The 27,008-nt window shown below is 42.1% G+C and overlaps 1 protein-coding gene across 1 annotated transcript in view; it reads left to right on the top strand.

Moving 5' to 3' along the window:
* The window catches only part of TOX3 (TOX high mobility group box family member 3), a 122,247-nt gene extending 97,425 nt beyond the window's left edge, over positions 1–24,822 (top strand). The window contains exons 4-7 of the mRNA XM_055000598.1: positions 11,950–12,219; positions 17,420–17,647; positions 19,063–19,143; positions 22,996–24,822. Of these exons, the coding sequence (XP_054856573.1) occupies positions 11,950–12,219; positions 17,420–17,647; positions 19,063–19,143; positions 22,996–23,715 (1,299 nt within the window). The 3' untranslated portion in view covers positions 23,716–24,822. The remainder of the gene's footprint in view (positions 1–11,949; positions 12,220–17,419; positions 17,648–19,062; positions 19,144–22,995) is intronic.
* The last annotated feature ends 2,186 nt before the right edge of the window (positions 24,823–27,008 follow it).

Here is a 27,008-nt window from a genome sequence, read left to right as displayed (position 1 = left end):
CATGCCATCCAAAATCATTATAGACTAAAGCACCGTTGTGACTGTTTAGATGATCACCTGAGAAATTATTTTAATCTAGAAAAGATGGCAATTCTATAGAGCTGCAACTTGTGCTCTATAGGGTTCCATCTTTTATTCTTTTCTCCCCCCCCACCCTCTCTTTAAACATCTCTCTATAATCTGCCCAGCTTGCTGAGTACCGCTGACATCAGTAGTACATCAATTTCAGAAAGTGGATTATTTTTACTAGACAGCTATTGTGACATATTGGGTCAGTCATAAATGAAAGATATTCATGCAAGCATGCAATACTTGTAATGAAGTCTCGCTCTGACCTTCTGTATGATTGATTCTGTAATTTAGTTTTCTCAGGCACTGCCTGAAATGAAATGAAATCATGTTGAACAAGTTTTGAATACCCACAGTGCACCAGGAGAAGAAAAATCTGTAGCCCTAGAGGCTTGAGAAGGGAACAGCTGAACGATTTATCTCCATGCTATTATAGCCTTTGCCAGCATTCAACATTTTCTCTCTTTTTTTTTCTTATTTGGCTTAAGTACTTAATTCTGCAGGTAGCTGTAAATGGGAAAATAAAATGCTGTTCAGATTTAAAATGACAGGACAGGAGTATGTGCAAGGGACTGATAAAATATCTTGAATAGAACTGACCTTTCATGTAGCTGAAAGTTACTGGGGAATTCATCCTAATAATTACCATATAGATTATTTTTATTTCTTTCCTGCAATGAAACATTTCAGAGAGCACTGGGGCTGATTGAATGAAAATTGAACTTGTTAACATTCTTTTCAGCTTAGCCTGTTGTACATAACAGAAGGTTAGCTTTGATGAATTTCGAAATTCCCTTTCTGATATCTAAGAAACAGACGGTAAAATAATTGCCTCTTTTCAGCCTGCATTTACTCCCCCCTTTTCTTTTATTATTTTTTTAAAAAATTATCTCTGGGTCTTTACAAAAATACACTCGGGTTAATTCCCCGCCCCATATTCATACAAGCTAGTTTTGGGGGGGGGGTATCTTTTTTGAAAATATTGTGGAATTGTTTCAGTGTTCAAAATCATAGATGAGATTTGATCACTGAGGAGACAGAAGGGAATGGGAGCCAAAAACCTTCTTCACTGATAGAAGGGGCTTTCGTTAACCTAGGAGGATATTTGATGCTTGAAAACACACACACACACACAAACACGAGCTGTGTTCCAGGCACTATCACAAAGTAATCTTGAAATTCTCCCCAGTTTCAAAACCACATTACCATGTGGTTTGTGGAAAGAGCCACTGTTCATGAAAAACAGTTCCTTCTGAGTTCATGAAACTGTTTTAATAGATCTTTAGCTGATGCATTTACAGAAATATAGTATGGAATTGAGGGTTCTAAAACTGTTATTTAATATTATTTGTGTTCTGCTTTATGGGATTCCCCAAAGCATTTGTAAAGAGCAACACATTCCAGTTTAAAAAACTGTTAAAAAAAAAAAGACACCTATTTCAGCTTTCAAATTTCAGCCATCAGATAAATAGACCCACAAAAAGACATGCAGGTAGGAGAGAGAGAAAATTGCAGAAGAGAATTTTACAATACAGAACTCAAAACAAAAATAAAAAACAAGATCTAAAAAATAATCCCTCTCTTTGGATAATATTTAAAGATTGTGTTTTTTCGTAAAGATACGGGCAAATGAATTTAAGACTTGTAAATATTTAAAACAAGTGGTTTAAATGTTGACATTTACCGCTCCCTCTTATTTTAAACTTTGGATAAAGTGACAAATGGGAAATATCCAATGGGCTGTTGTAAAAATGAAAGTGAATAGGCTCTTTTTCTTTTTAGAAACGATGCATCTCTAATTTATACCTTTAATTTTAATTTGCGAAACTTCTGTGCTTTATTTTTAACATGCGCTTTACAGTCTTGATATGGAAGCAGGGAGGGGAGTGAGAAGGATTGTGTGATTACAACAATGTTACTGTGTTGCTTAATGTATCACAAATAAAAACAGTTATTTCATGGTTCATTAATGTGTTTAGTGTCTGGAACTCTTTATTAAAAGAGGCCTTTGTTGTTATGAAAATGTTGATGGTGATCATTAAAAGCGGGGGGGAGAATGAACCTAATTACTGAATGCTATCACGTGTTTGCTTCTAAGGGCACGCAGTGCTTTCTCACCTGAGGAAGGGCTTATCAAGTCAATTTATATCCATCGAACACTGGTTGATTACATTGTAACAGGATATAAAGAAGAATATTATTTGGCCTGATCCATTTGAGGAATAAGTCCTCCCTGACTCAGCAGCCCAGACCTCCAAACAATCTTGGCTTCTTTGCTGTACCTTCACTTGGGAGGAGGGAGGTGCATGGCTAGAAGCACAGGCCCTCCACATTTCAGAAGTGGAATCTAATTTTTATTCATTTCCAGTCTTTGTTTTCCATCTTCCAACCATTTGAGGTTGGGTGTGTGATCTGTCTGTTCTCTTATAGCCTTGTTATTCCCACCTAGGGTTGCTGTTCCCCTGGCGTGGCGGAGATCCCCCCACTCCCAGCCACCTCCCCCCATCACCTCTCACCTGGCCAGCTGGGGAAAGGGCACAGGAAGGGGCCTGCCAGAGGGCTCTCCTGGCACTGCACGCCAGTGTCGTTCCTGAGAGTAACGCCATTGCTCAGGCCCCAAGAGAGGTCCCAGGCTTCGTGCCAGACCAATCCAGCCCATTTGGGGGCCAAAATGTGCCCAGCACAAAGCCAGGGAGTACATCCAGGGTCTGCAGAATGACATCACTCCTAGAAGTGACATCATAACACCAGGGCTTTTTCTCTGGGAAAAGAGGTGGTGGAACTTAGGACTGCACCATGACATCACTTTGGGTCAGCTGGAACAAGGGGGGAGTTTTTAAAAGTTTAAATCGCCCTTGGTGAAAATGGTCACATGGCCGGTGGCCCTCTGCCTGGAGATCAGGGGGCACGGCCACTGGCCATGTGACCATTTTCAAGAGGTGCCGGAACTCCACTCCACCACATTCCCGCTGAAAAAAAGCCCTGCATGACACCATGCCAAGAGCGTGTGCAAGAGAGAAGAAAGTAATGGTAAATGCGAGGTCCCCTTTTCCCACCAGGAGGGTAAGGGGATTTAACAACCCTATTCCCACCCTCATACCCAACCACCATAGAAGAAGAACATAAGACCAGTGGACCAGTGCTAGCTCAACGTCGTCTGTAGTCAATTAGATACTCTGGGAAAATCACAAGGAGGCCAAAAGATAGCCTCAGCCATCATGATTCAGAGGTATACCACTTCTGAAAATAGAATTTCGAGTTTCGATACAACAAAAATATTAAGAATAATCAATAAAAGGGAAGTGTATATGCACAATTTATAGAACAATGCAAATTAAATAAGCATATCCAAAAAAGGTTTCAGTAACAACTCTGACCAAAAAAAAATTATTTGAACATTGCAAGCATGCAAATGGACACCTGGCATAGTAGAAATGACTTGGAGAAACAAATATCAATACATCTCAAATATCTAAACAAACTGCCTGCACAATAACATGGGCAAAAAACCAGATGCGTTTGGGTACAGTTGCCTTCCCTGGTGGTCATTAACGCTGGTTATCGTAGCCAACGATAACTGAACAGTTAAAGGCAATACACTGCCTATATATCATACAGCTTTGATCAGGCCACCGTAGCCAAGAGACATTGATGGAATTATCCTCCATAAATGTGTGTAATCCTCTTTTAAAATTATCTAAGCTAGTGACCCTTTCCACTTGCTGTGGCCATGGATTGTCTGAAAAGTAGGTGCTGCGTGAAGAAGTGTTTTCTTTTGTCTAGCCTGAATTCTTGCCCATAAGCTTCATTAGGTGCTGATAAGTTCTGTTACTGGCTTTTCCACATGCAGCTCTGCTTTTTCACCACACTGTGTTTCCACCTCCATAACAGATGGTAACGTTTGCTTGTGGTAGCTCTCTCATGTTTTTCATGTTTTTTTTCTTCCAAACAACATTTAAGACGGTCTGCAAACATAAAAGGTCAGTGACCAGCAAACAATACAAACTGTAAGGGAGGGGAAAACCTGGTTCGGTAAAGAAGCTGAGCTGCGTTAAAAACTTGGTGTGGAAAAAACTCATGTGAGAGGGTGCTTTGGGTTAACGGCCTTGGCCCTCCTATAATCTGAGGAGAAAAATGCCTTCTTAATTTGCCGCACCTCTTCCATTAACTTCTTCCTTATCATTACATATGTGCTGAGGTAGTGTGGCTTGAGATTCCTAAAGGTGGCATGTTAATTACTTACGCTTTAATTCAGGAAGGTAAAGGCCATTTTCACACGCACACATAACCCTCCAGAAAATTGCGCAAAACTCACGGCACGAAGCGTCTTCTTAGTGCGATTTCCTGGCACAATCACCTTTAATGGCATGATGACGTCAGAAAATGCGCCATTAAACGGGATTGTTCTGGGAAATCATGCTAGGAAGACGCTTCATGCCGTGAGTTTTGTTGATGAAGCTGTGACTGACCCAGAGTCACCCAGCAGGCTTCAAGCGGAGGAGTTGAGAATCAAACCCGATTCTCCATATTAGAGTCCTGCTGTTCTTAATAACCATGCTAAACTGGCTCCCACCATCCAAGTTTGAAGACTTAATGGCTATTAATTCTTCAGAAGAAGGGGCTTCAATTTCCACCCTTTAAAACCCTCTTCTACCGTGATCTAGATAGCCTAGGCAAGCCCAGTCTCATCCCATCTCGGAAAATAAACAGGGCTGGCCTGGGTTAGTAATTGGACGGGAGGCCCCCAACAAAGACCAGGGTTGTTGTAGCAGGCAATGGCAAACCACCTCTGTTAGTCTCTTACTGTGAAAACTTCAGCAGGGGTCACCATAAATCAGCTATGACTTGATGGCACTCTCCACCACCACACTTCCTTTCCTATAGCACACACCCCCGCCCCTGATAATGTCCTTGAGGGTCTGCTGACCCCACCCCCAAGGTTAAATTTGGAATTTGGGATTTGGGACTCAGTGCATTGCAACAAGAGAAGAAAGTGGGAAATTCCCATGCCACAATGCCCATGAATACTTGACTATGCCCCAATAAACCTGTGTGTTTTTCTTCTCTTCTCTGACCGTGTCATTAATATGTTGCATGTTGTTGGTTTAGAAGAAGCTGTGAATTGGTATGCCTTGTTTTGAAAAGCTATGAAGTATAAATGTCCAATTCAAATCCCAGCTCTGTCACAAACTAGCTAGAGAACTTTCTCCAGGTTAAATAAAAAGTGAAGTGGCCTCATTGACAGTTGTACAGCGAGTCTTTCGAAACTCATGGGTCGAATCAAAAAGTGGAACCCACCAATACATTTTGGAAGTGACCTTGGTTACAGGGAGTTGCCAGATAACTGTTTATATCCTGTACAGCTATCCTGTATTGCCCTGTTTTGGAAGAAATAGCTTGTTATTCAGATTTTGCTTGTCAACTGCCACATTCTAAGTGAATAGTTGATTGGACTGGAATATTTCCAAAGGGGGGAAGCAAATCACGAATACGAGTTGGAAAGCCACTGAGCACTTCTGTTATCTTATGGTCTTTGAGCTGACTCTTATTTTGTTTCCCATGCATTATGCAGCAAATTCAGTCTTCAGTTCCGTAAAGGAAGGGTTTTTTAAAATGTTTTTTAAAAGGCATTGACCCTTAGATATGTACAGAAAGAGAGCCATTCCCAAAATATCATGCTGACATTTGGAGAGGTAGGACCCTTGTAGGCAGTTTTATTCAGGGCCAAATATTGGTTTGCCCCACCGTAGGCGCAGTGGAAGGGGTCAAGGCTGATGTGTTCCACAACTGCAGAACCATGTGAGAGTCAAGTGTTCTGAGAACATGGAAAATATGCCGAGATGTGTTCATTGAGGTCAAAGAGGGTTCCCCTTTTTGGTTTCCAATCCGCATGTGTTTTTATTCTGTGCTTTTTAAAGAGATGGTTCAGTTGAACTGAGTAGCATTCTACGATTAGATTTAGTCTGGTATTGGGTTTGGGAAGGGGAGATAAACATTGCTGTGGAATATAAAAACAGGTTCATTCAAAACCAGCACAAAATCCTCTAAACGTCTCTGCACCAAAACAATTGATGCTAGCTCCTATACATTTTGATGCTGGTACCTGAGGTTTTTTTTGTTTTTTTTTTAACCTTACATTTTTAGTGAGAACTTGTCAGGTTGTCGCACAATTGCGCTGAAAATATATTCTCCAATTATTATGGCAGCACTAATAATTTTAGAATCATAAGTTCAGGAAAATCACAGTCTTTGCTGAAGCAAAAATGTTGGAATCATCATAGCTAGCCCCAAAATATTTCAGATTGGTAGAAACCATGGTCAGAGCTCAGGTTACCAGCTATGGGTTGGGAAATTCCTGGTGATTTTGGGGTGGAGCTTGGGGAAGGCATAGTTTGGGACAGGGCGTTTTTTCTGGGAAAAGAGGTGGTGGAACTCAGTGGGTTGCAGCAGAGGAGGCAATTCCTGGCGGGAGGTGGTGCCCCTGGTACCACATGTGTGCGCGCGAAGTGCGTGCATGCTTCCGGAACTGCGCAATCACATCACTTTGGGTCAGCTGGAACAAAGGGGGATTTTAAAAAAAGTTTAAATCACCCTTAGCAAAAATGGTCACATGGCCGGTAGCCCCGCCCCCTGATCTCCAGACAGAGGGGAGTTGAGATCGCCCTCCATGCCGCAGCATGGAGGGTGATCTAAACTCCCCTCCGTCTGGAGATCAGGGGGCGGGGCCACCAGCCATGTGACCATTTTCAAGAGGTGCTGGAACACTATTCCATCACGTTCTGGCTGAAAAAAAGCCCTGGTTTGGGAAGGGGAGAGAGCTCAGCAGAGATGTGATGAAACATTCTCCAGAATCCTCTCTCTGGAGTCTACTTTCCGAAGTTGCCATTTTCTTCTGGGTACAGATCTCTGCAGTCTGCAGATCCCTTGTGAGTTCCAGAAGAACTCCAGGCCCAACCTGAAGGTTCAAACCAAAAAAGAGGCTGCCCCAGTAATCAGAGTACTGACCCAAGGAGTGGACAAGCCACACCGGAGACTTTATAATAACTAATTCCCCAATGGTATGAATCAATATATTTTGTATTGCACTTTAAATATATGTGAATAAACTGCAAAGTGATAAATATAAATGACAATATAAATATATACATAAAATTCACATGACAGTGAGTTCATTCCATAAATACATTTGATTCCAACAAACGTGATTTCTATATCAAAAGCATTGGCCATCCATAGAAAGGTAAAAGTTCATAAAGGCATAAAGAGTTATTTTTCTTTTTCCACCATCCATACATCCCCTGTATGACAGGAGACCGGTTATTCAACCCACGCGTTTCATATAAAACTTTCTCAGGGTCATCAATATATAGGTCCAGTCCTTCCTCGTATCACACAGTAAATGCCAACTCTGTATATCTCAAATCGTGACTCACTTAAACAAAACAGCTGCTATATGAGTCAGTATTTAAGAAAGTTTTATATGAAACGTGTGGGTTGAATAACCAATCCCCCTTTGGGCAGGGGGTATCTGCCCCCCAGACATGGGGACCAACCTGTAGAGAGAAGAAATACATTTGTTAATACAGATTCATTCCTTGGATATAGCCTTTCACTTACCTGGACCTGTAGGATGGATACTTTCAGGTTCCTCCACAGTGTACTAAAAAGAAAAATAACTTTTTATGCCTTATTGAACTACAAACATATGGAGCCAAGAGGAAATGATACAAATTTATTCCAAAGAAAGATCAAGATTGGTAGCCATGTTAGTGGGTCTGTAGCAGTAGAAAAGAGCAAGAGTTCAGTAGCACCTATAAGACTAACACCATTTGTGGTAGGGTATGAGCTTTTGTGAGCCACAGTTTACTTCTTCAGTATCTGAAGAAGTGAGCTGTGACTCACGAAAGCTCATACCCTACCAAAATTTTGTTAGTCTTATTGGTGCTAATGGAGTATTACAAAGAAGACTTACACCTTTTGTAAGCCCAGTTAATAGTCTGAGGGCCAAGCTACACATGACGAATGACACTTGAACGGCAAGTGGATTGAGTGGAGGGCAAGTGAACAGGGAGAAATACACTTGCTGTTCAAGTGTCATTCGTCATGTGTAGCTTGGCCCTGAGAAAGGTGCAACTCTTACTTAGGATCCCACTGCCAAAGAGGTACCTGTTGACGTCAGTAATCCATACGTACTATGGATTCATGCCTTCAACTTCCTTTTCTAAAAAAAACGTAGAGAAAGGAAAGAATGAACAGGACAGCATGGGAAGAAATGGTTAAGAATTCATAGGCTTGCGCACCAAATTGGATTTGGGGTTTGTGTAAGTTGAGAGAATTTACCTTCAATAAACCTCATATTGAACCAAAATGACAAGCTTTAAAGTAAACCATTTGTTAATCTATGTCATTCTATTCTGCTTTATTGGGATAAGAGCTATGGAAAAACTGTACAAAACAGACTTTTAGTGAAAAGGAACAACCACGAAAGAGCTCTCTGTGTCTTGTGCACATATGCACGCACACAAAAAATCAAATTACATTCCTCTTCATTGGTCTCCTAATTCTTTTAACATCTCAAAATTCTTCCTTAGGCAGTAAATCCATGTCTGTAAAGCAAAGGAGGTCTGACTTAATATGCAGAAAGTGATATTCTTTAAAAAGTCTTTGAATGACTTCCAGATGTCGATGTCAATATCAGAGTTCTCTTATAGTGAACAGTAGTAAAATTTGCAGGGAAAGAGCCCTGAAGGAAATGGGCAACTTCAAGCAATAAACATGCTTCGGACATTTATGTAACTTGAGTTCTACTTGTCCACATTTGTGTCGTTCATTAACAAAATTAGGTAAAAAATTGCTCTGAGAATTTGCAAGCCTGGGGACTGGATGTTTGAACTCCCCTTCGCATTGCATTCTGCACCATATTTCGGTGTCAGTTTTCATCCTTCATTTAGAATGAAAAAGAATAATCTGTTTTAAAAAACCCTATATTTGACATCAGAATTGAATGCCTCGGTATGTTAATAATAATAACAACAACAACAACAACAACAACAACAACAACATTCGATTTATATACCGCCCTTCAGGACAACTTAATGCCCACTCAGAGCGGTTTACAAAGTATGTCATTATTACCCCACAACAATCACCCTGTGAGGTGAGTGGGGCTGAGAGAGCTCCAGAGAACTGTGACTCGCCCAAGGTCACCCAGCTGGCTTTGTGGAGGAGTGGGGAATCAAACCTGGCTCTCCAGATTAGAGTCCCGTGCTCTTAACCACTACACCAAACTGGCTCTGTATATCTGTATGCTTTATATTATTGTTAAATATTTTATGTACATTTTAAATACTGTTTTAGTGTTTTCTAAGTTGTTTGCTGCGTTGGAGACCCTGTTTGGGTGAAAAGGTGGTGTATAAATGTTTTTAAATAAACACATAAAATAATATTCAAGATCTCAAAAATAGAGCAAAGAAAATCACCATTGTATTTACTTGCACTCTTTTGTAAATGAGATTTGCCTTTTGATTAGTGGCTTCTGGTCCACAGTTTAGTAGGACTTGGGGTGGGGGTGGAATGGAATGCTATCTATCAGAACTTGGGCACAGCCGGTCAGTATTTCTTACTGCTATGGGTGGGAGTGATGGCTTTATTGTCTGTCCTCCACCCAAACTATCAGCCAAACTATTGGTCTACTGTGGGGTAGGGGAAAGAAGGAGCCAAAAAAGGAGAGGCAGCATTATGTCGTGGTTAGCATGTTGTGTTAGGATCTGGGAGATCCAGGTTCATATCCCCATTCTACCATGGAAGCTTGCTGGATGACCTTGAGCCATTCCCCATCTCTTAGCCTAACCTACGTCATCAGGTTGCTGTGAGGACAAAATGGAGAATGTTGTAAGTCACCTTCAGTGCAATCCTAAGCAGATCCAGAGGAGTTCGCCGTGTTAGTCTGTAGTTGCAAAATAGTAAAAAGCCTTTAAGACTAACCAACTTTATTGTAACATAAACTTTCAAGAACCACATCTCTCTTCATCAGGTGCACCTGATGAAGAGAGCTGTTGTTCTCAAAAGCTTATCCTAAGCAGAGTTACTCCAGTCTAAGCCAGTTGAAATTGATGAGATTAGATTGGAGTAAATCTTTTTAGGATCGCACTGTTTGGGTCCCCATTGTGGAGAAAAATGGGGTATCTGTGAAGTAAATAAATAAACAAACAATGCATCTTGATTGAAATTGCTGGAGAAAATTCTTCCACTGAACCCAGTAGCTCAGTCATTAATTTGTGACGCAAACCCGGAGTACTCTTGGTTCAGCAATTACATTTTCACCAAGCCGTAGAAAAGAGCAAGAGTCCAGTAGCACCTAGAAGACTAACAAAATTTGTGGTAGGGTATGACCTTTCGTGAGCCGCAGCTCACTTCTTCAGATTTCGTGTGACTTACGAAAGCTCATACCCTACCACAAATTTTGTTAGTCTTATAAGTGCTACTGGACTCTTGCTCTTTTCTGCTGCTACAGAAAGGCTAACATGGCTACCCATCTTGCTCTTTCACCAAGCAGTTGGACTGAAATTAAAGGAAACGGATATGGTTATTTCAAACACTGAAGCACAAGGCCATTTGTTATTGCTAATGTGATCCTCACCATGAGAGAATAGCAGGACAGTTTCTTCTTCTTGATTTTTCAGTTCTCTGGTAGAGAAAGAAGACATGTTCTATTTCATACATTTACTGTAACCAAATACTTCAGCATTTTTAAGTGCTCCCTCAGTTTTTAAAAGAAAAAACTTTCCTGTATGTAGAAAGAATGTGAATTTCTGCCTAGAAGTGTTAAAATATTCAGGTTCTTATTCCATGCATCTCCCCACATCCCCAAGTGAATTCTGAGGGTTTATCAATTTTTGTGATTTTCATTTTGTTTATTTTTAATTTATTTCATTTGTATCCAACCTTTGTCTCCAGCGGGGATCCAAAGTGACTTTACATAGTTCTTCTCTCCTCCAATTAATCATCACAACAATCCTATGAGGCTGGTTAAACCCAAGGACACCCAATGAGTTTCCATGGTCGACTGGGGATTTGAACCTGGGTCTCATAGTCTAGTCTAGAGGTGAGCATGAACCGAAATATGAGCCAAAGTTCATCATGAACTGGGCCATTTTTTGGTTGATGAACCAGCAGTTTGTTGAAGGACCTTTCTGACAAACCGCAACAAACCGTAATGATTTTTAGGCCGGTTTGTTTGGTTCGTTTTTTGGTTATTCGCTGCAGACAGCCTGGTGCTGAGTGATCAGTTTCCTAGGCAACTGGGGGGATGGGTTTTCTGCAGAACTTCTACTGCCCTGGAAGTGACATATTCATGAACCAAATGAACCGGTTCACGAACCGGGCAATTTCATGCCGGTTTGTGGTTCATGGTCTGTGAAACACAATGAACCATGAACCACAACGAACCACCATTTTCCTAGTTCATTCCCATCTCTAGTCTAGTCCAATGTTCTAGCCACTATGCCCTTCTGAATGTTATGAGTTTTCAGGTCCTGATAGTGGACCTTTAAAAATTTTGGCAATTTTTGCAATTTCTGAATTTTTTGCGTTTTGGGGTTCTGGCCACAGATCTGTGAACATTTGGCTGTTTTTTGTGATTTTTTTAATTTGGGGAACATTTTGCTAATTGATTCTATTGAATGTATAACTTTCAGCCCAAGTCATAAGTTCCTGTGAAGAAAGAATCCCTGGATGTCCAGAAATAGAGAAATAAAGGAAATACCTATAGCAACTCTCTGTGCCTCTGCCGTTGGACTACTTTCAGAAGTCTGCAGTGTTTTCTGCTTTCATAAGCCTCCTCTGTTAACTAGTCCTTTCCTTTGTTCCTTTCATTTCCAGGATCATAGTCACCCAGATGGGGCACAGTATCGTCAGGACCACTCCTTGATTATGAGATCTATCGTCCATATGACAGATGCTGCTCGTTCGGGAATTATGCCTCCTAACCAGCTGACCACCATCAACCAATCCCAGCTCAGTGCTCAACTGGGGCTGAATTTAGGCAGTGCCAACTTACCACACACTTCTCCTTCCCCTCCTGCTAGCAAGTCGGCAACGCCTTCCCCATCTAGTTCGATAAACGAAGAAGATGCTGATGACTCAAACAGGGTAAGTTGCAACCATGCACTGGAAGAAGAAGGTATAATATAGTGATTGAGTCACAAATGAGTTAATCTCTGGTTTGAATGTTGACTCTGTGATAAATAATACCTGCGCTTACATACTGCTCATCTAGACAGATTAGTGCCTCACCCAGAGCGGTTAGCAAGTTATTGGTCGATTCCACACTACCTTACCTCCCGCTTGTTTTCCGATATCATTGCATCATGTCTGAGGTCGCAACAATCACGCGCGTGTTCACATCACCTTCCGACTTCCGTTTTTTTCGCGCAACACCTTGATCACATCCCCTCAATAAAACCCGCAATGAACGGGTGGGGGCGTGGTTCTGCTCTGAAAAGTCGGGGTTTTTTTAAAAAAAAATTTTTTGTTAGGCGGTCGGTATACCGACACGATACTATCATGTCCTGTCGAAACCACACCCCAGTACTTGGCGCTGATTGGCTCTTTCTCCTCCCGCCATCGATAGTCTGCAGTGATTGGTCCCCTGTTTGGGCGGGCAATTTTGAAATGTCACGAAGCGGTCCGTTCTAATTCCGGGTAGGTGCATGGAGGTTGACTGAGTCAAGGTGTCGGCATACCGATGAATTGCCCTTCTTTTTTTTCCCCCCTTTGAGTGCATGGGCGGAGCCGCGGAGATGAGGGGTGCGTACTGATTGGGTGATGCTTTGGGGGGTGGAAGATTTAATGAGCTCATAGCGCGATGAAATCGCGGTGGTCTGCTGCGACGCCGTAGCGATACCATAACGATTTTTTTAAAAAAACGTGTGAACAGAGGAATGAGTAGCGCGGCGGCAGCGAAAAACTAGCGCTAAAACAAGGTAGTGTGGAATCGACCATTGTTATTATAATCCTCAACAATACAGCTGGGGAGCTGGGGCTGAGATGAGTGGCTTACCCAAGGCCACCTACTGAGCTCATGGCAGTAGTGGGATTTGAACCAGTAGAGTGCTGATTCGCAGCCAAACCACTTAACCACTGTGCTATGGCAGCATTAGTTAGCTTCTGTGTCTGCACCCCATTAATATAGGTATAAGATCTTAAAGGGATTACTGAATTTTTAAAGTCCCCTTGCATGGATTTTCATCTGAGGGTCCTCCAGTATCCAACAATACTTTTTCACGAGCCACCGCAGGCCTCTGAAGGAAGAGGCAGGTATGGAAAACTTCAGTGGACCATCCGGGATACAAACTAATGACTTTCACTAAGAGATGGGGCCGTGGCTCAGTGGTAGAGTGATGGGAAAGACCCTGAGACCCTGGAGAGTTTCTGCCAGTCAGAGCAAACAATAGTGACCTCAATAGACCAAGGGTCTGAATCAGTAGAAGGCAGTGTCATGTGATCCAGTGACTCTATCTTGATAGGTGTTTCTCTGACCGACCTCGTTCAGTGGAGAAATAAGTCAATGGAGAAGCAACTCCTTCCAAACACAGAGGAATCTTGGGGCCAAACAATACGAGAATGTCAGTTCTGTGTCTAGAGCTCTCAGTGTTATGAGCTCGTCAGGCTAGTTCAGGGACCATAACAACACAGGGCCAAGCTACACATGACGAATGACACTTGAACAGCAAGTGGATTGAGTGGAGGGCAAGTGAACAGGGAGAAATACACTTGCTGTTCAAGTGTCATTCGTCATGTGTAGCTTGGCCCACAGTTCTACTTCCCACATTTAATATGGTTTCAGGGAACTGCTGCTTACCCTATTAGGGTAAATGTGGTGGAGAGTGTCCTAAAGTCATAACTGTCTTGTGTCACCCTTGGTCTGGGCAAACGTACAGATACCCAAATATGTACTCATATGTTTCCTCAACAGGATAAGTAATGGAAGCTCTGGAACATTTTAGGTCAGGAAAATGGTACTGAATGAAGGCTTCATGCCACCCACCCCTAAGCAGTAGTCTCAATTCAAATTGGGCTCCTGTGTCCCTAACAATTCAGGTTTTTTTTTAAAAAAATGCAGGGAACTGCAGACATGCAACTTCCAATGTCTTGTCTGGTCTGACCCACACCGAGAGGGGGCCTTTGTGTCCAATCATTGGATAACTCATTTGCTTTAAGGATCTATGAGCCAGTCTGACCATTTGCCTAAGAGCTTCAACATTGTGAAGTGAAAGAGCAAAATCTAAGTAAATGTAAGGATTTCAGATTACATCTGAAGTGCTTTGAAAACTTGGAAAGGGCTGCACAAGCCCTACGTATTGTTATTTAGCATTGCTTTAGTACTGCCATAGTCAGTTTATTTTTTAATAGGTCAGTATTAGAACACTTTTATCCAATTGTACAATATTTGCTTATCATAAAAATGTGCGGTTGCTCTTCTGTGGCTTTTTAAAAGGAAAACATTGCTGTTGCAAGATGCTTTATGACAGCTTTCATAGATGCAATAATTCTTTTTTTTTTTGCCATATCTTCTTGCAACCCCCTCTGACATTTTAGCATTCCTTGCTGATGTATATGTATACAAGTATTTTTTTTTTAAAAAAAAACCTATACATTTGGCTGGATATAAAAAGCGACCTTTACCTCCTCATGAAAGTCTCTCAGATTCGTTTTCATCGGAGATTAAATGGGCATGACAAGAAAAGCTATCTGCCTGAGAAACGTCTCTCTGAACAATGATGATTTTTTTTTTAATGGATGTGAACAAATAAAAGGTGTTTAGCAGCCGGATTTATACCGATCACAGTTTGCCATTTTTTTTACCTTCCTCTTGTTAGCATAGAGCCTGAGGGTTAGAGAAGATCATAGATAATCTAAAGAACAAGATTGGTTGTACAGGTCAACAAATCTCATGGAAGATCATGGCAGGCAGGGCGTTTTTTCTGGGAAAAGAGGTGGTGGAACTCAGTGGGTTGCCCTCAGAAAAAATGGTCACATGGCTGGTGGCCCCGCCCCCTGATCTCCAGACAGAGGGGAGTTTAGATTGCAGGGCAATCTAAACTCCCCTCTGTCTGGAGATCAGGGGGCGGGGCCACCAGCCATGTGACCTTTTCCAAGAGGTTCCGGAACTCCGTTCCCCCGCGTTCCCCTTGAAAAAAAGCCCTGATGGCAGGCCCAAAATTAGTAACATGGATCCATCGAATGCCTTTTTCATCAGATTATGTCTACAGGTGATAGAAGGCATCCAAGGGATACTTGGAAGCTCGCCAGTGACTGAATAATATTTCTATTAATTTTTCAGTTACTTGGAAAAGGACCATAGTAAGGAGCCTTAATAAAACATTGGGAGGCTGAGGAGTCCTTTGCGCTTCCTTTTAATAAAGAGGATCTTATGAATATAAATCATCTTATAGACTAATGGTTCTGCGATGGAGACGGTGAGAACCCTAAAGTAGGCTCTGCTGTCTGTGGGGTACGGAAAAGTGCATAATGGGGACCAAAAGGATAAAATAGATTTGGTAGCCAGGCCCAGTAATGAGATGTGGTAGCCACAGGCTGAAATGAAAAAGTAGTTGAATAGATTTATGGAGGATAAGTCTATTGAACAGACAAGACTCGCTGTAAAAGACAGTAATGCTAGGAAAAGTGGAAGGCAGTAGGAAAAGAGGAAGACCCAGCATGAGATGGATTGTCTCAGTAAAGGAATCCACAGCCATCAGTTTGCAAGACCTGAGCAAGCTGTTAATGATAGGACATTTTGGCTGCCATTGAATCATAGAGTTATCATAAGTTAGAAGCCACTTGATAGCACATAACAAACCCAAGTCTATTGTTGGTTGTTAGCTGAAGGGAATCTCTGAGAGTCTCTCTACACAATACCTTTGACATGTGTTCTTCACATGTTGGGAGATGCAATGTTGGCCAAGAAGCATAGTTTTAAATGAATGAGTTGGCAGAGATCACTCCGGAGGGGATGGATTCTCTCACAGCCCTCCGCTGCCTCTGGTGAGCCAGACTGTCTCCCCTTCCAGAGCCTTTGCCCTGCCAAGGCTCAGTTAATTTGATGTTTTAAGCAGCAAGGGCAGCAGAGCAAAAGCTCTGGAGGGGGAGACAGTCCAATATGACAGAGACCGCAAAGGACTGTCGGAGAATCCATACCCTCCGGAGCAATCTCAGCTGGCTCTGTCTTTCAAAACCACACTTCCCAGCTGACATTGGGTCTCCCTACACTTGACGAACACGTGCCCAGGCATCTCGTGTAGAACGACTCTTGAGTTCTGAGGCAAACTTCCATAGCACATGCTGGGGAGCCATCAGGAGGAGAGAACTGTAGATAGTGGACCCTTGAAACATTGAAGGCCTTCTCTTTTCGTGGGACCATTCTTTGAGAATGGTTTGTGTTTGCATCCTTGGTACCCAGCTGGCAAATAGGATTTGGATCTACTGCTGCATTAAGTTCTACTTGGTAGCAAGATGGCTAACACAAGAGCACAAGTTTTTTCGCCTTCCTCTGGGCATAGAGTAGAGGTCACTGGTGGAAGTGAGGAAGAGGGAGATAGCTGTGAATTTCCTGCATTGTACAGGGTGCTGGACTAGATAACCCTTGGGGTCACTTCTAGCTCTGTGTTTCTATTTCAATGTAAGTGATACCGTACACTAAATGTTATTTATTTACTAATTTTCAAGAGGGTATAAACCAGATACTCTCTGTTTTGTCATTCCACTTGTAAAGACTTTTAAACCTGATTCTCGTATCCCGTACAAAGATCATGATGCTTATAATTATCCTTTTAAAATTATTTAAATATGAATATATATTCATATCATGAATATGAATATATATATTCACATCATAAATATGAATATATATATATTCATATTATGAACATGAATATATATATTCATATCTATCTATCTATCTATCTATCTATCTATCTATCTATCTATCTATCTATACTACTGTATTTACCGAAAACGAAGACTAGGTTTTTCCCTAGAAGCAGTCATCTTACATGTTCACCAAAGTTAAAAGTTTGCATAGTAATAAAAGCCCTTTCTGTGTATAACATTTTTAGGGGAGTAAAAGCCCTTTCTGTGTATAACATTTTTAGGGGAGTCGTTTTACATTTAAGGTCATCTTTTGGGGTAAATACAATATGATTTTGTTGTTACAAATTATTTGCATAAATAATTCTTGACACAGAATGTAGACTTTGTGTGTACGTATTAGCAGTCTACAAAAAATCTAGACCTAGCATTTCATGATAAAAATGAACATTGGTTTTATTTATTGTTCATTCTTTATTAGACTACTGGAGAGAAGAGAGCTGCCCCAGATTCTGGCAAGAAGCCCAAGACTCCGAAGAAGAAGAAAAAGAAAGACCCCAATGAACCACAAAAGCCGGTTTCAGCATATGCCCTGTTCTTCAGGGACACGCAAGCAGCAATTAAAGGGCAGAACCCCAATGCTACCTTTGGAGAAGTTTCAAAAATTGTTGCCTCTATGTGGGACAGCTTAGGAGAAGAGCAGAAGCAGGTAATCAACGGACCTTTGGGAAGATGGGGTGGAGGGAATGAAGACAATGAAGTAATGAATGGAAAGATGGCATCTAATTAAACACCAGTGACACGATCCTTTCGACTTCATTAATTAGGAATGCAACACGGATTTGGGGATCAGCTATGTGCTCTTTCTGTTTAGCTGAGAACCAAGCTGTGGATCAGCCCATGGTTATCCTCAAATTTATTATATTTATTATGATAATTTACATAAGTAAAAACAAAAAATGACAGCCAAACAGACATTGGTCTTATTCAGCTGCCATATCAGAAGCTCAAAAATATCTGCTTCTTTATTTGGATACTAGGTTTATAGTCTGAAATGTACAGAATAAGAGTGGATGAAAGAAAATAGAAACAAAAAACATCCAAGGAGCCAAGCTACAAGTGACGAATTACACTTGAATGACAAGTGAAGCGACTCAGGGCCAAGCTACACATGACGAATGACACTTGAACGGCAAGTGGATTGATTGGAGGGCAAGTGAACAGGGAGAAATACACTTGCTGTTCAAGTGTCATTCGTCATGTGTAGCTTGGCCCTCACATTAATTCCTAACTGTTCACTTGCCATTCACTTGCACTCCACTTGATCACTACATGATTGAGTGGAGTGCAAGTGGAGTGCAAGTGAACAGGGAGGAATACATGAGAGGGCCAAGTTACAAGTGACGAATGACACTTGAACGGCAAGTGTATTTCTCTCTGTTCACTTGCCCTCCACTCGCGCTCCACTCAATCCACTTGCCGTTCAAGTGTCATTCGTCACTTGTAGCTTGGCCCTGAGTCTATTCACTTGCCAGGCAAGTGTAATTTGTCACTTGTAGCTTGTCTCATGGTCTTAGGAGGGAGGAGCTCACACCTTGGTCTTCTAATGTCATCTAGGATTGGCTTCCAGTTGCGTGTTTTTAGTTTCCCATTCTTAAAAATAATTAAGATCCCAGCTTCTATATTAGGAAAATAGAGAACATGCTGTGACTCAGTGGTAGAGAACATACAAGAAGCTGCCTTATACAGAATCAAACCATCACTCCATCAAGGCCAGTATTGTCTACTCGGACTGGCAGCAGCTCTCCAAAGTCTCAGGCAGAGGTCTTCACATCACCTACTGCCCGTTATTTTAACTGAAAATGCCAGCGATTTAATCATGACCCTCTTGCATACAAAGCAGAGCCTCTTCCACTGAGTCTCAAATACGGTTCAATGTGAGCATTTTAAAGAAGGGGGGAAATCATGTGACGCTGGATATGTTCTTTGTGGAATCCAAGTTGACATTGTCTCTTTTGACTTTCGTTTTTTTATGAGCCTATAACATCCGTCTTCAGGCAAGAGCTATTTTATAGCCTGAAGTTTATACACTGAAGGTGGTGTTAATTGTCGTGTCTTTAACAGGTATATAAAAGGAAAACCGAAGCTGCCAAGAAAGAATACCTTAAGGCGCTCGCTGCCTACAGAGCAAGTCTGGTTTCCAAGGTAAGCCCACCGCAGACTTCAGTCAAATGCACAGAAGCCGTTGTTTAAATGTAGATCCTGCCACCTAATTAAAAATAAATAAGCATTGGGTCTTGACTGTTTTTATTTTGTTTCATCCACTATCAAAAACGGTCTCAGCTTCACCTGTTTGTGTGTTTGAAGGTCTGCATCGAATATCAATATCAAACAGAACCTCACTGCATTCACTTCATTAATTTTTAAACAACACTGTCATAATAGAATAAATAAGAACTGATAATTAGAAAAATGAAATACACCATTATTTGTAGTGACTGCTGCCAGAAGGATGAACACAAAGGGAAAAGCAATAAGAATGAATTTTAGGCGGAACCAGCATTTAGTTTTTAAGCCAGGCTAGGATAGAAGTAGAATGTTCAGAAAACCACAAACATACACTGCATTGGTGGTGGAGAATGCCCTCAAGTCATGGTGACCCCCTGGTGGGATTTTCATGGCAAGAGACTAACAGAGGTGGTTTGCCATTGCCTGCCTCTGCAACCCTGGTCTTCGTTGGAGGCCTCCCATCCAATTGCTAACCAAGGCCGACCCTTCTTAGTTTCTGAGATCTAGTGAGATCAGGCTCACCTGGGCTATCCAAGTCAGGGCATTCGTTGCATTAGAGGAATGCAATACATAACATTGCACATAACTGAGATTCAGAGAGTGTCTCCCTCTCACACATCTCACACACACCTATGTTGTTTCAGCACTTGGGATATCCCAGATTGCTGTGATTGATTTGTCATGAGCAGAATTTGTCAGATTTGAATGCTGCAGCAACCATCTGGGTTCTGGCCCATATGCAACAACCTCTGCTTCTTATAAATGAATCTAATTTCACATTCTCAAAGAACAAGGAAAATCCATAAGCTGAAGAATAGAGTGGTCACCACAAAGCCAGAGGACACACAAAATTCCTTAGAGATAATTTCTTAATTGTTCTCCTTGTTTGGAAGTCAGAGATCCGAGTAGAAAGGCTAGAGGGATGAGGTCCCACATGTAGGCAGCATGACAGTTTTGAGAATGTGATTCTTGGTCTTGAGAAATTTAGCTGGCTCTTGTAAGAGCAGAAGAGTATATTTCATGGTGAAACCCAAGAAAATTTTGCTGCTGAAAGAAACATCACAGCGGGGAGCAGTACCTATAAATGGGTAAGATGGCAAGAAGCCCTATTAATGTTTTAGCAGGTCACTGATTTGTTTTGTTTTAAAGTCAGAGTTACGTAAAAAGAGCTTATCCTGGACAGAGTTGATCTTTTGAAGTCTGATCGTTCTGTTACGAAGAATCTGAAATCACTCAGATAAAATGTCTGTACTAGAGGCGGGCACGACCCAGGAAAATGGCAGTTCATTAAGGTTCATGGTTCATCGCATTTCACAAACCACAAACTGCCATGAACTTGCCCGGTTCATGAACCAGTTCATTTGGCTCATTGGTTTAACGCTTCCGGGGCCGCAGAAGGTCTGCAGAAAGCCCATTCCCCCTGTTGCCTAGGTAACAGATTGATTGGCACCAGGCTGTCTGCAATGACGAACTGAAAAACGAACCATACGAACTGCTCTAAAAATCATAGCAGTTTGTCGCGGCTTGTCAGAAATGAGCTCCGATGAACCACCGGTTCGTGAAACAAAAAACAGCTCATGACAAACTTTGGTTCATATTTTGGTTCATGCCCATCTCTAATCTGTACACAAGTTACTGGATTTGTTGAGTATTCTTGAGCCCCATGACATAAAAAAACACTTATTAGAAGTATCCCTAATGTAAAACACAAGGAAATGATAAGGAAGGGATGAAAAACAGCTGGGAAATGAACTTCCATAAAAGTTATTAAGGAAGACATCTTAGGGCCAAGCTACACATGACGAATGACACTTGAACAGCAAGTGTATTTCTCCCTGTTCACTTGCCCTCCACTCAATCCACTTGCCGTTCAAGTGTCATTCGTCATGTGTAGCTTGGCCCTCAGTTGAGAGATTGTTGGAGATTGCGCTGGAAGAGGCACATATATTTCATGGAGTCTGTAAACATGGACGTGGTGGTCCCAGTTCAAATCTTTGCATATCTGTAGATGATGATGATGATGATGATGATGATGTATGTAATTTATAGTCTGCCTTTCTCACTGAGACTCAAGGTGGATTACACAGTGTGAAATAAGTACAGTCAATTTCAAGGACATTTCCATAAATAATGCCATAGGGAAAATAAACGCAATTTTACAAAGATATCGCATTAGCAAGAATCAGATACAGAGTTGAAGAAATGCTGAAACAGAACATAAGCAATTCTGGGCTGACATTAGACCACATGAAGCACAAGTAGCTCATAGGAGCACATATTTAAGTCAACAGGTAGTACGTAAGGCAACATAGTGGTGAAATCTGTGGTTCTTACTAGCGAAGCATCTGTGAGACCATCCCTACAGTACAAAAGCCTTTTTGAATAATTCGGTTTTGTGTTGTTTGCGGAAAGCCAGGAGAGTGGGGGCTCTCCTGACCTCCTCGGGCAGACCGTCCCACAGGGCAGGGGCCACCACAGAGGAAGCCTGTATATGGACTGCTGTTGATGTCACCCGTGTGCAGGGTGCAGGAGACCCTGTTCAGATGAGTGAAGCTGCCATGGAGGAACATAGTGAGGGAGGCAGTCCCGTAGATATCCTGGGCCAAGGCCATGAAGAGCTTTGTATGTGATGCTGAGTGTCTTTTGATGATGTTATGACCTTTTAGATGTTGGCATTAAAGCTTTTTTACACACTGTCTCAGTTCAGACATCGTACAAAGCAAACTATGGAATTAGGGCCAAGCTACACATGACGAATGACACTTGAACGGCAAGTGGATTGAGTGGAGGGCAAGTGAACAGGGAGAAATACACTTGCTGTTCAAGTGTCATTCGTCACTTGTAGCTTGGCCCTCAGTCTGTGAAACCAGAATTCATCTTGCAGACGACCATTCAAATCCTGGTTGCCTCAAACAATTGGCTTCATTACCTCTGGCCTTTTCTCCAGAAGTGAAGCTGGTATCCAGACAGAGAAGTTGAATGATGGCGGTAGTAATAAAATGGAGCTTATTCTATATATGCCAAGCTGAGACCCTTGGAGGAGCAGTGGTTTTCACATTTGGGATAGATTAGCATTTGTCTTGTCAGAAACTATTTAGGGGCTTGATTCAAATCCAGTGGCACCTTAGATTCCAACAGGATTTTCAGGGAATAAACTTCTGAAAGTCAAGCTGTGACTTTCCAAAGCTTACACTCTGAAAATCTTGCTGGTCTCTAAGTTGCTACTGGACTCAAATCTTGATGTTCTACTGCAGACCAACACAGCTACTTACCTGAAATTACTTATGGGCTTGTGTGCCTTGAGAAAACGGCAATAAGAAGGCCAGGATAGGGAGCTCATAACAGCTTTTCCTGATGAGTTCACCACAGGCCAGAGGAGGTTCTACCACTAAAAAGGCCCAATCTCCCAGTGCAATCCTATGATAAGTTGCTCCAGGCTAAGCCCATTAAAGTCAGTGGGCTTAGACTGGAGTAACTCTCCATAGGACTGCACTGCAATTGTGCCACCTCTCTCACCTCTGCAGGTGGGGGATACAGAGAGTATACCGTGAGATCAAAACTGGTGGTGACACAGAATGGAGGAGCCAATCTTTCATGTCTGTTTTATACAAATGCACATGTGTGCATGTAAAACAATAGCAGAAAATTCATGAAAAAAGAATATTTAAAATGTTTATGCATCTGTTTGCTGTTGTATGGTTAAAGCTAAGTAAAACTTAAGGACTTAAGTAAAACTTAAACTCTTCGATGTTTGTCTCTTCAATGCAGGCTGCTGCCGAGTCAGCTGAAGCCCAGACCATCCGCTCCGTTCAACAGACGCTGGCCTCCACCAATTTGTCCTCCTCTCTCCTCCTGAATACCCCGCTTTCCCAGCATGCCACAGTGGCGACCTCGCCCCAGACACTGCAGCAGCCACTCCCCCGGGCGATTGCTCCCAAGCCTTTAGCCATGAGGCTCCCCATGAACCAGATTGTCGCTTCCGTCACCATCGCCCCCAACATACCGACAAACATTTCTGCCCCCTTGATCAGCTCTATGGGCTCCAACATGGCGGGCACATCAGCTTCGGCCTCCGCCCAGGCAAGTCCTTCCTTGCAAAGCCAGCAGCAGCAGCTCCAGCAGCTCCAGCAGCTGCAGCAGCAGCAGATGCAGCAGCAGCAGTTGCAGCAGCAGCAGCTGCACCAGCAAATCCAACAGCAGATGCAGCAGCAACATTTCCACCACCACATGCAGCAGCATTTGCAGCAGCAGCAGCAACAACACCTCCAGCAGCTCCAGCAGATGCAGCTCCAACAGATGCAGCAGCAGCAGCTGCAGCACATGCAACACCAGTCGCAGCCTTCCCCGCAGCAGCATTCCCCCGCAGCCTCGCAGATAACGTCTCCGATCCCAGCTATCGGCAGCCCTCCACCAGCTGCCCAACCGCACCAGACCCAAATACAAACCCAGACACAGACCCAGCTCTTATCGCAGGCCAGCATTTTCTGAAGCTGCGTGTTTCCTCTGCAGAGCTGCTCTGCCTTTCTGAATTGGGCCCGGGGTCAACCGTGTACAGAAGAAGTCTGTACGTCACTGATGGTAGTTATGCACGGACGCATAACAGAACGAGTGAACCTCCTCAGCTGTCTATTAGATAGGCAATAAAGAACTACAATGTAGCTGTGTATAATCCTTTAGGTGATTATAAATAATTTTTTTTCTTTTGGTTTGGTCTTTTTTAAAAGAAAAAGCTGTGCTCTCTTCTTTTTTCTTTTTCTCCATGCAATGCCTTTTTAATTTATTGCAAGCTTTACCTACAATATGTGAATCAGAAAGTCATGGTTCTACCAGGGCATTAAGAGTTGGGGGAAGCGCTCGCCTTTTCCCCATTTCAAATTAATAGCTTTTCTTTCTTGCAAAATTAGTTAATGCACTTCAAAATAAGTTGGGTTCTTTTTTTTTAATGTTAAAAATTGAACTCATGAAGCCCTTAAAAGCACAGTTGTAACTACCTGTAAAATGTCCATTGGATTTCATGCAATCATGCTCATATGACATGAGTAGTTGACGCTGTTTTTCTCGGTCATAAAGAAAACACTAATGTAAAAAAAAAAATCACAGACTTTTTTTGCCAAAGCTCGTTTCTTTTTAAAATGTCTTCTGATGGGGGGGAAAAACTGCTGCAAGTGAAAGTTTTTAAATGTCAAAGCCTATCTTCTCATCTTCGCTATAACGTCTCCAAATACTGCGGTACACTTTGTAATAAAAGATATTCTTACCTTGTTCTGCTCATTCCACTTTAAAAATGTGAATATTCTATTGTGTTTGGGTGACAACTTTCAGATTTAATACACTGTATTTTTTAAAAAGGAAATGCACTTAAATTAAAAAAAACCCTTGTTATTACAAAAAAAGGAGAGAAGGAAGAAAATGTGAGGTTTTTTTTTAAAAAAAATATGCTGTAATACCAGTAGACTATTTAAAAGGATGCCACATCTGAATAATCAGTGTAAATATTTTCTTTAAAAGTTGTAAGTTTTTCATATCATGTGTTGTAAAGTTTTCATAAATGAGGCTTTAATGTAAACACTGGTAACATGAACGATTTAATTGCTACATTGCTTAATTGTGTTTTTATGCTGTTTTATACTTTTTTATGAGTTCTAAGAGCAGCAATTAAGTTTGTATTTTGCTTATCTAAAACAAATGCTTTTATCTTGCTATAGAATAAACACGTTTCAGTAAAAAAAAAAAGTACCCCAAATATACCCCCAGTCATTTGCAAGACTAAGTTCTACAGCGAGTACATTACACCAAAGTTCATGGCTGCATGTACCATTAGTGTATCTATGCCTAAACACAAGTAGGGCCAAGGGGATATTTTGTGGAGGTCATTATCTTGCCCTAGGTTCAAAGTATAATTTGATTGCATTGGTCATCTCCCATCAGTGACTGGATGGAAGTTGTGGGTATCACCTATAGAGAACAGCAGTTGGGTGTGCTCTTCAAATTTGGATGGCGCACTGGGTCTCCTGGTTACCTATATACTGTACTAGCTTGATACCCATGTTTCGCTATGGTATTTAAGTACTTTAAATCCAGTCCGCATCAAGGTTTGCATCGAAATGGCCCCTAGAAAGGTCATGCACCGTCTCCCCATGAACATTTAAAAACTCAGTTGCCATTCTTGACTTTTATATAAAATTCCAATTCAGGAATCTTGTACTGTCTTTCATCAACTGTCTGCAGTTTCCTTTACCTGATTTTTACCTCAGAACACAGAGTTCCACAGCTGACCAATCAGGGAAGGGATGAGTGCAAGCAGGCAGGAGCCTGCCAGCCACACAGGAAAGCCAGACCCCACAGGGAGATTGGTAACCCTAGAGGGGAAGACTGGGAGGTGTATTTTTACCTCGGGACACATTCAATGACTCCCAACAGCAACTGCATACTGTTTAGAATGTTGAAGTCATGCCCAATCAGGCCGCATATGCAAATTACCTCAAAGAAGAGTGGCCGAGTTGGCCGTGGGGGGGGGGAGCTGCCTGCCAGCCACACAGGGAAGCTGTATCCCTATGGGAAAACACATTTTACCCCTTTTTACCCCCTTAGGGGGCAAATTTCTTAAAATCCCTTCTTAGTGAGTCTTTACATCACGAAAGGAATGTTCTCCCCAAATTTCACGTTTCTAGGTCCAGGGGTTTGGGCTGGGCATTGATGAGTCAGTCAGGACACTTGTCTTTAGATTAGCAATTTGGGGGAGGTAGTTGTCACCAGCACATTCCCCCTTCCACCAGCTCGAGTGCACATGCAACTGTTGTTCAGGAGGGGTCCAAAATGAATGGGTATTCTGAGGCTGAACTGAAAACTAAGGGAAGATAGACTTTTGGAAAGGGGTACCATTTTAATTCGGCTTTGGCACCTGCATGCTGACGTTTCCTGTATCCAATTTGCAGGGATGTCACACAAGCATTGCAAGATGACATAATAATAACAGTGTGCTTATATACCACCCTTCTAGACAGATGAGTGCCACACTCAGAGCAGTGAACGAAGTCAGTGTATTATTATCCCCACAATACAGCTGGGGAGCTGGGGCTGAGAGGAGCGGCTTACCCAAGGCCACCTGCTGAACTCATGGCCGTGGTGGGATTCGAACCAGCAGAGTCGTGATTTGCATCCCAACCATTTCACCACTATGCTACAGAGGCTCAAAACTGGGGTCAAGAGGAGTGGCTTATCCGAGGCCATCAGTTGAGATTGTGGCAGTAGTTGGATTCGAACCAGAGTGCTGGTTAGCAGCCCAACCACTTAACCATTATGCCCCGACCACTGTCTGACAGAAATGCTAAAAATTGGAAGCTACAGCATGCAGGAGGCAGAACAGGTCTTTTATTTAAAAAAATTAGAAGGCTGCTTTCCTGGTTTGTTGTTATTTACAGCAAGCACACGAGGAAAATACATATCGATCTATCTTAAGTTTCACACTGAGTAAACTACTGAATATACTGAACTGGAGCAGGGATCCCCAACTTTGTTCCCCTGGCCGCCATGGTGCCCCCAACACCTTTTCCAGTGTCTGCCAAGTGTTTTTAGAAAGTAGGTGAGAGCAGGCAGCTGACTTGTCTTTGGCGATCCAATTGACTGCAGATTTTTAAAAATGGCAGCAGCTGCCACCATAGTACAAGGATATTTACCACATGAAGGAAGGTAGGCTGCGTGTATGCAAGAAAATATTTTAAAATCTTTGTTTTTAAAAGCATCCTGCTGAGCAGAACTTTTTCCCGAAATGTTGAAGAGAT

Source organism: Eublepharis macularius, chromosome 16 (assembly GCF_028583425.1).
Source record: "Eublepharis macularius isolate TG4126 chromosome 16, MPM_Emac_v1.0, whole genome shotgun sequence".
Lineage (NCBI taxonomy): Eukaryota > Metazoa > Chordata > Lepidosauria > Squamata > Eublepharidae > Eublepharis > Eublepharis macularius.
Note: the sequence above shows the minus strand (reverse complement) of the source record. Positions and strands in the feature narration are given on the sequence as shown.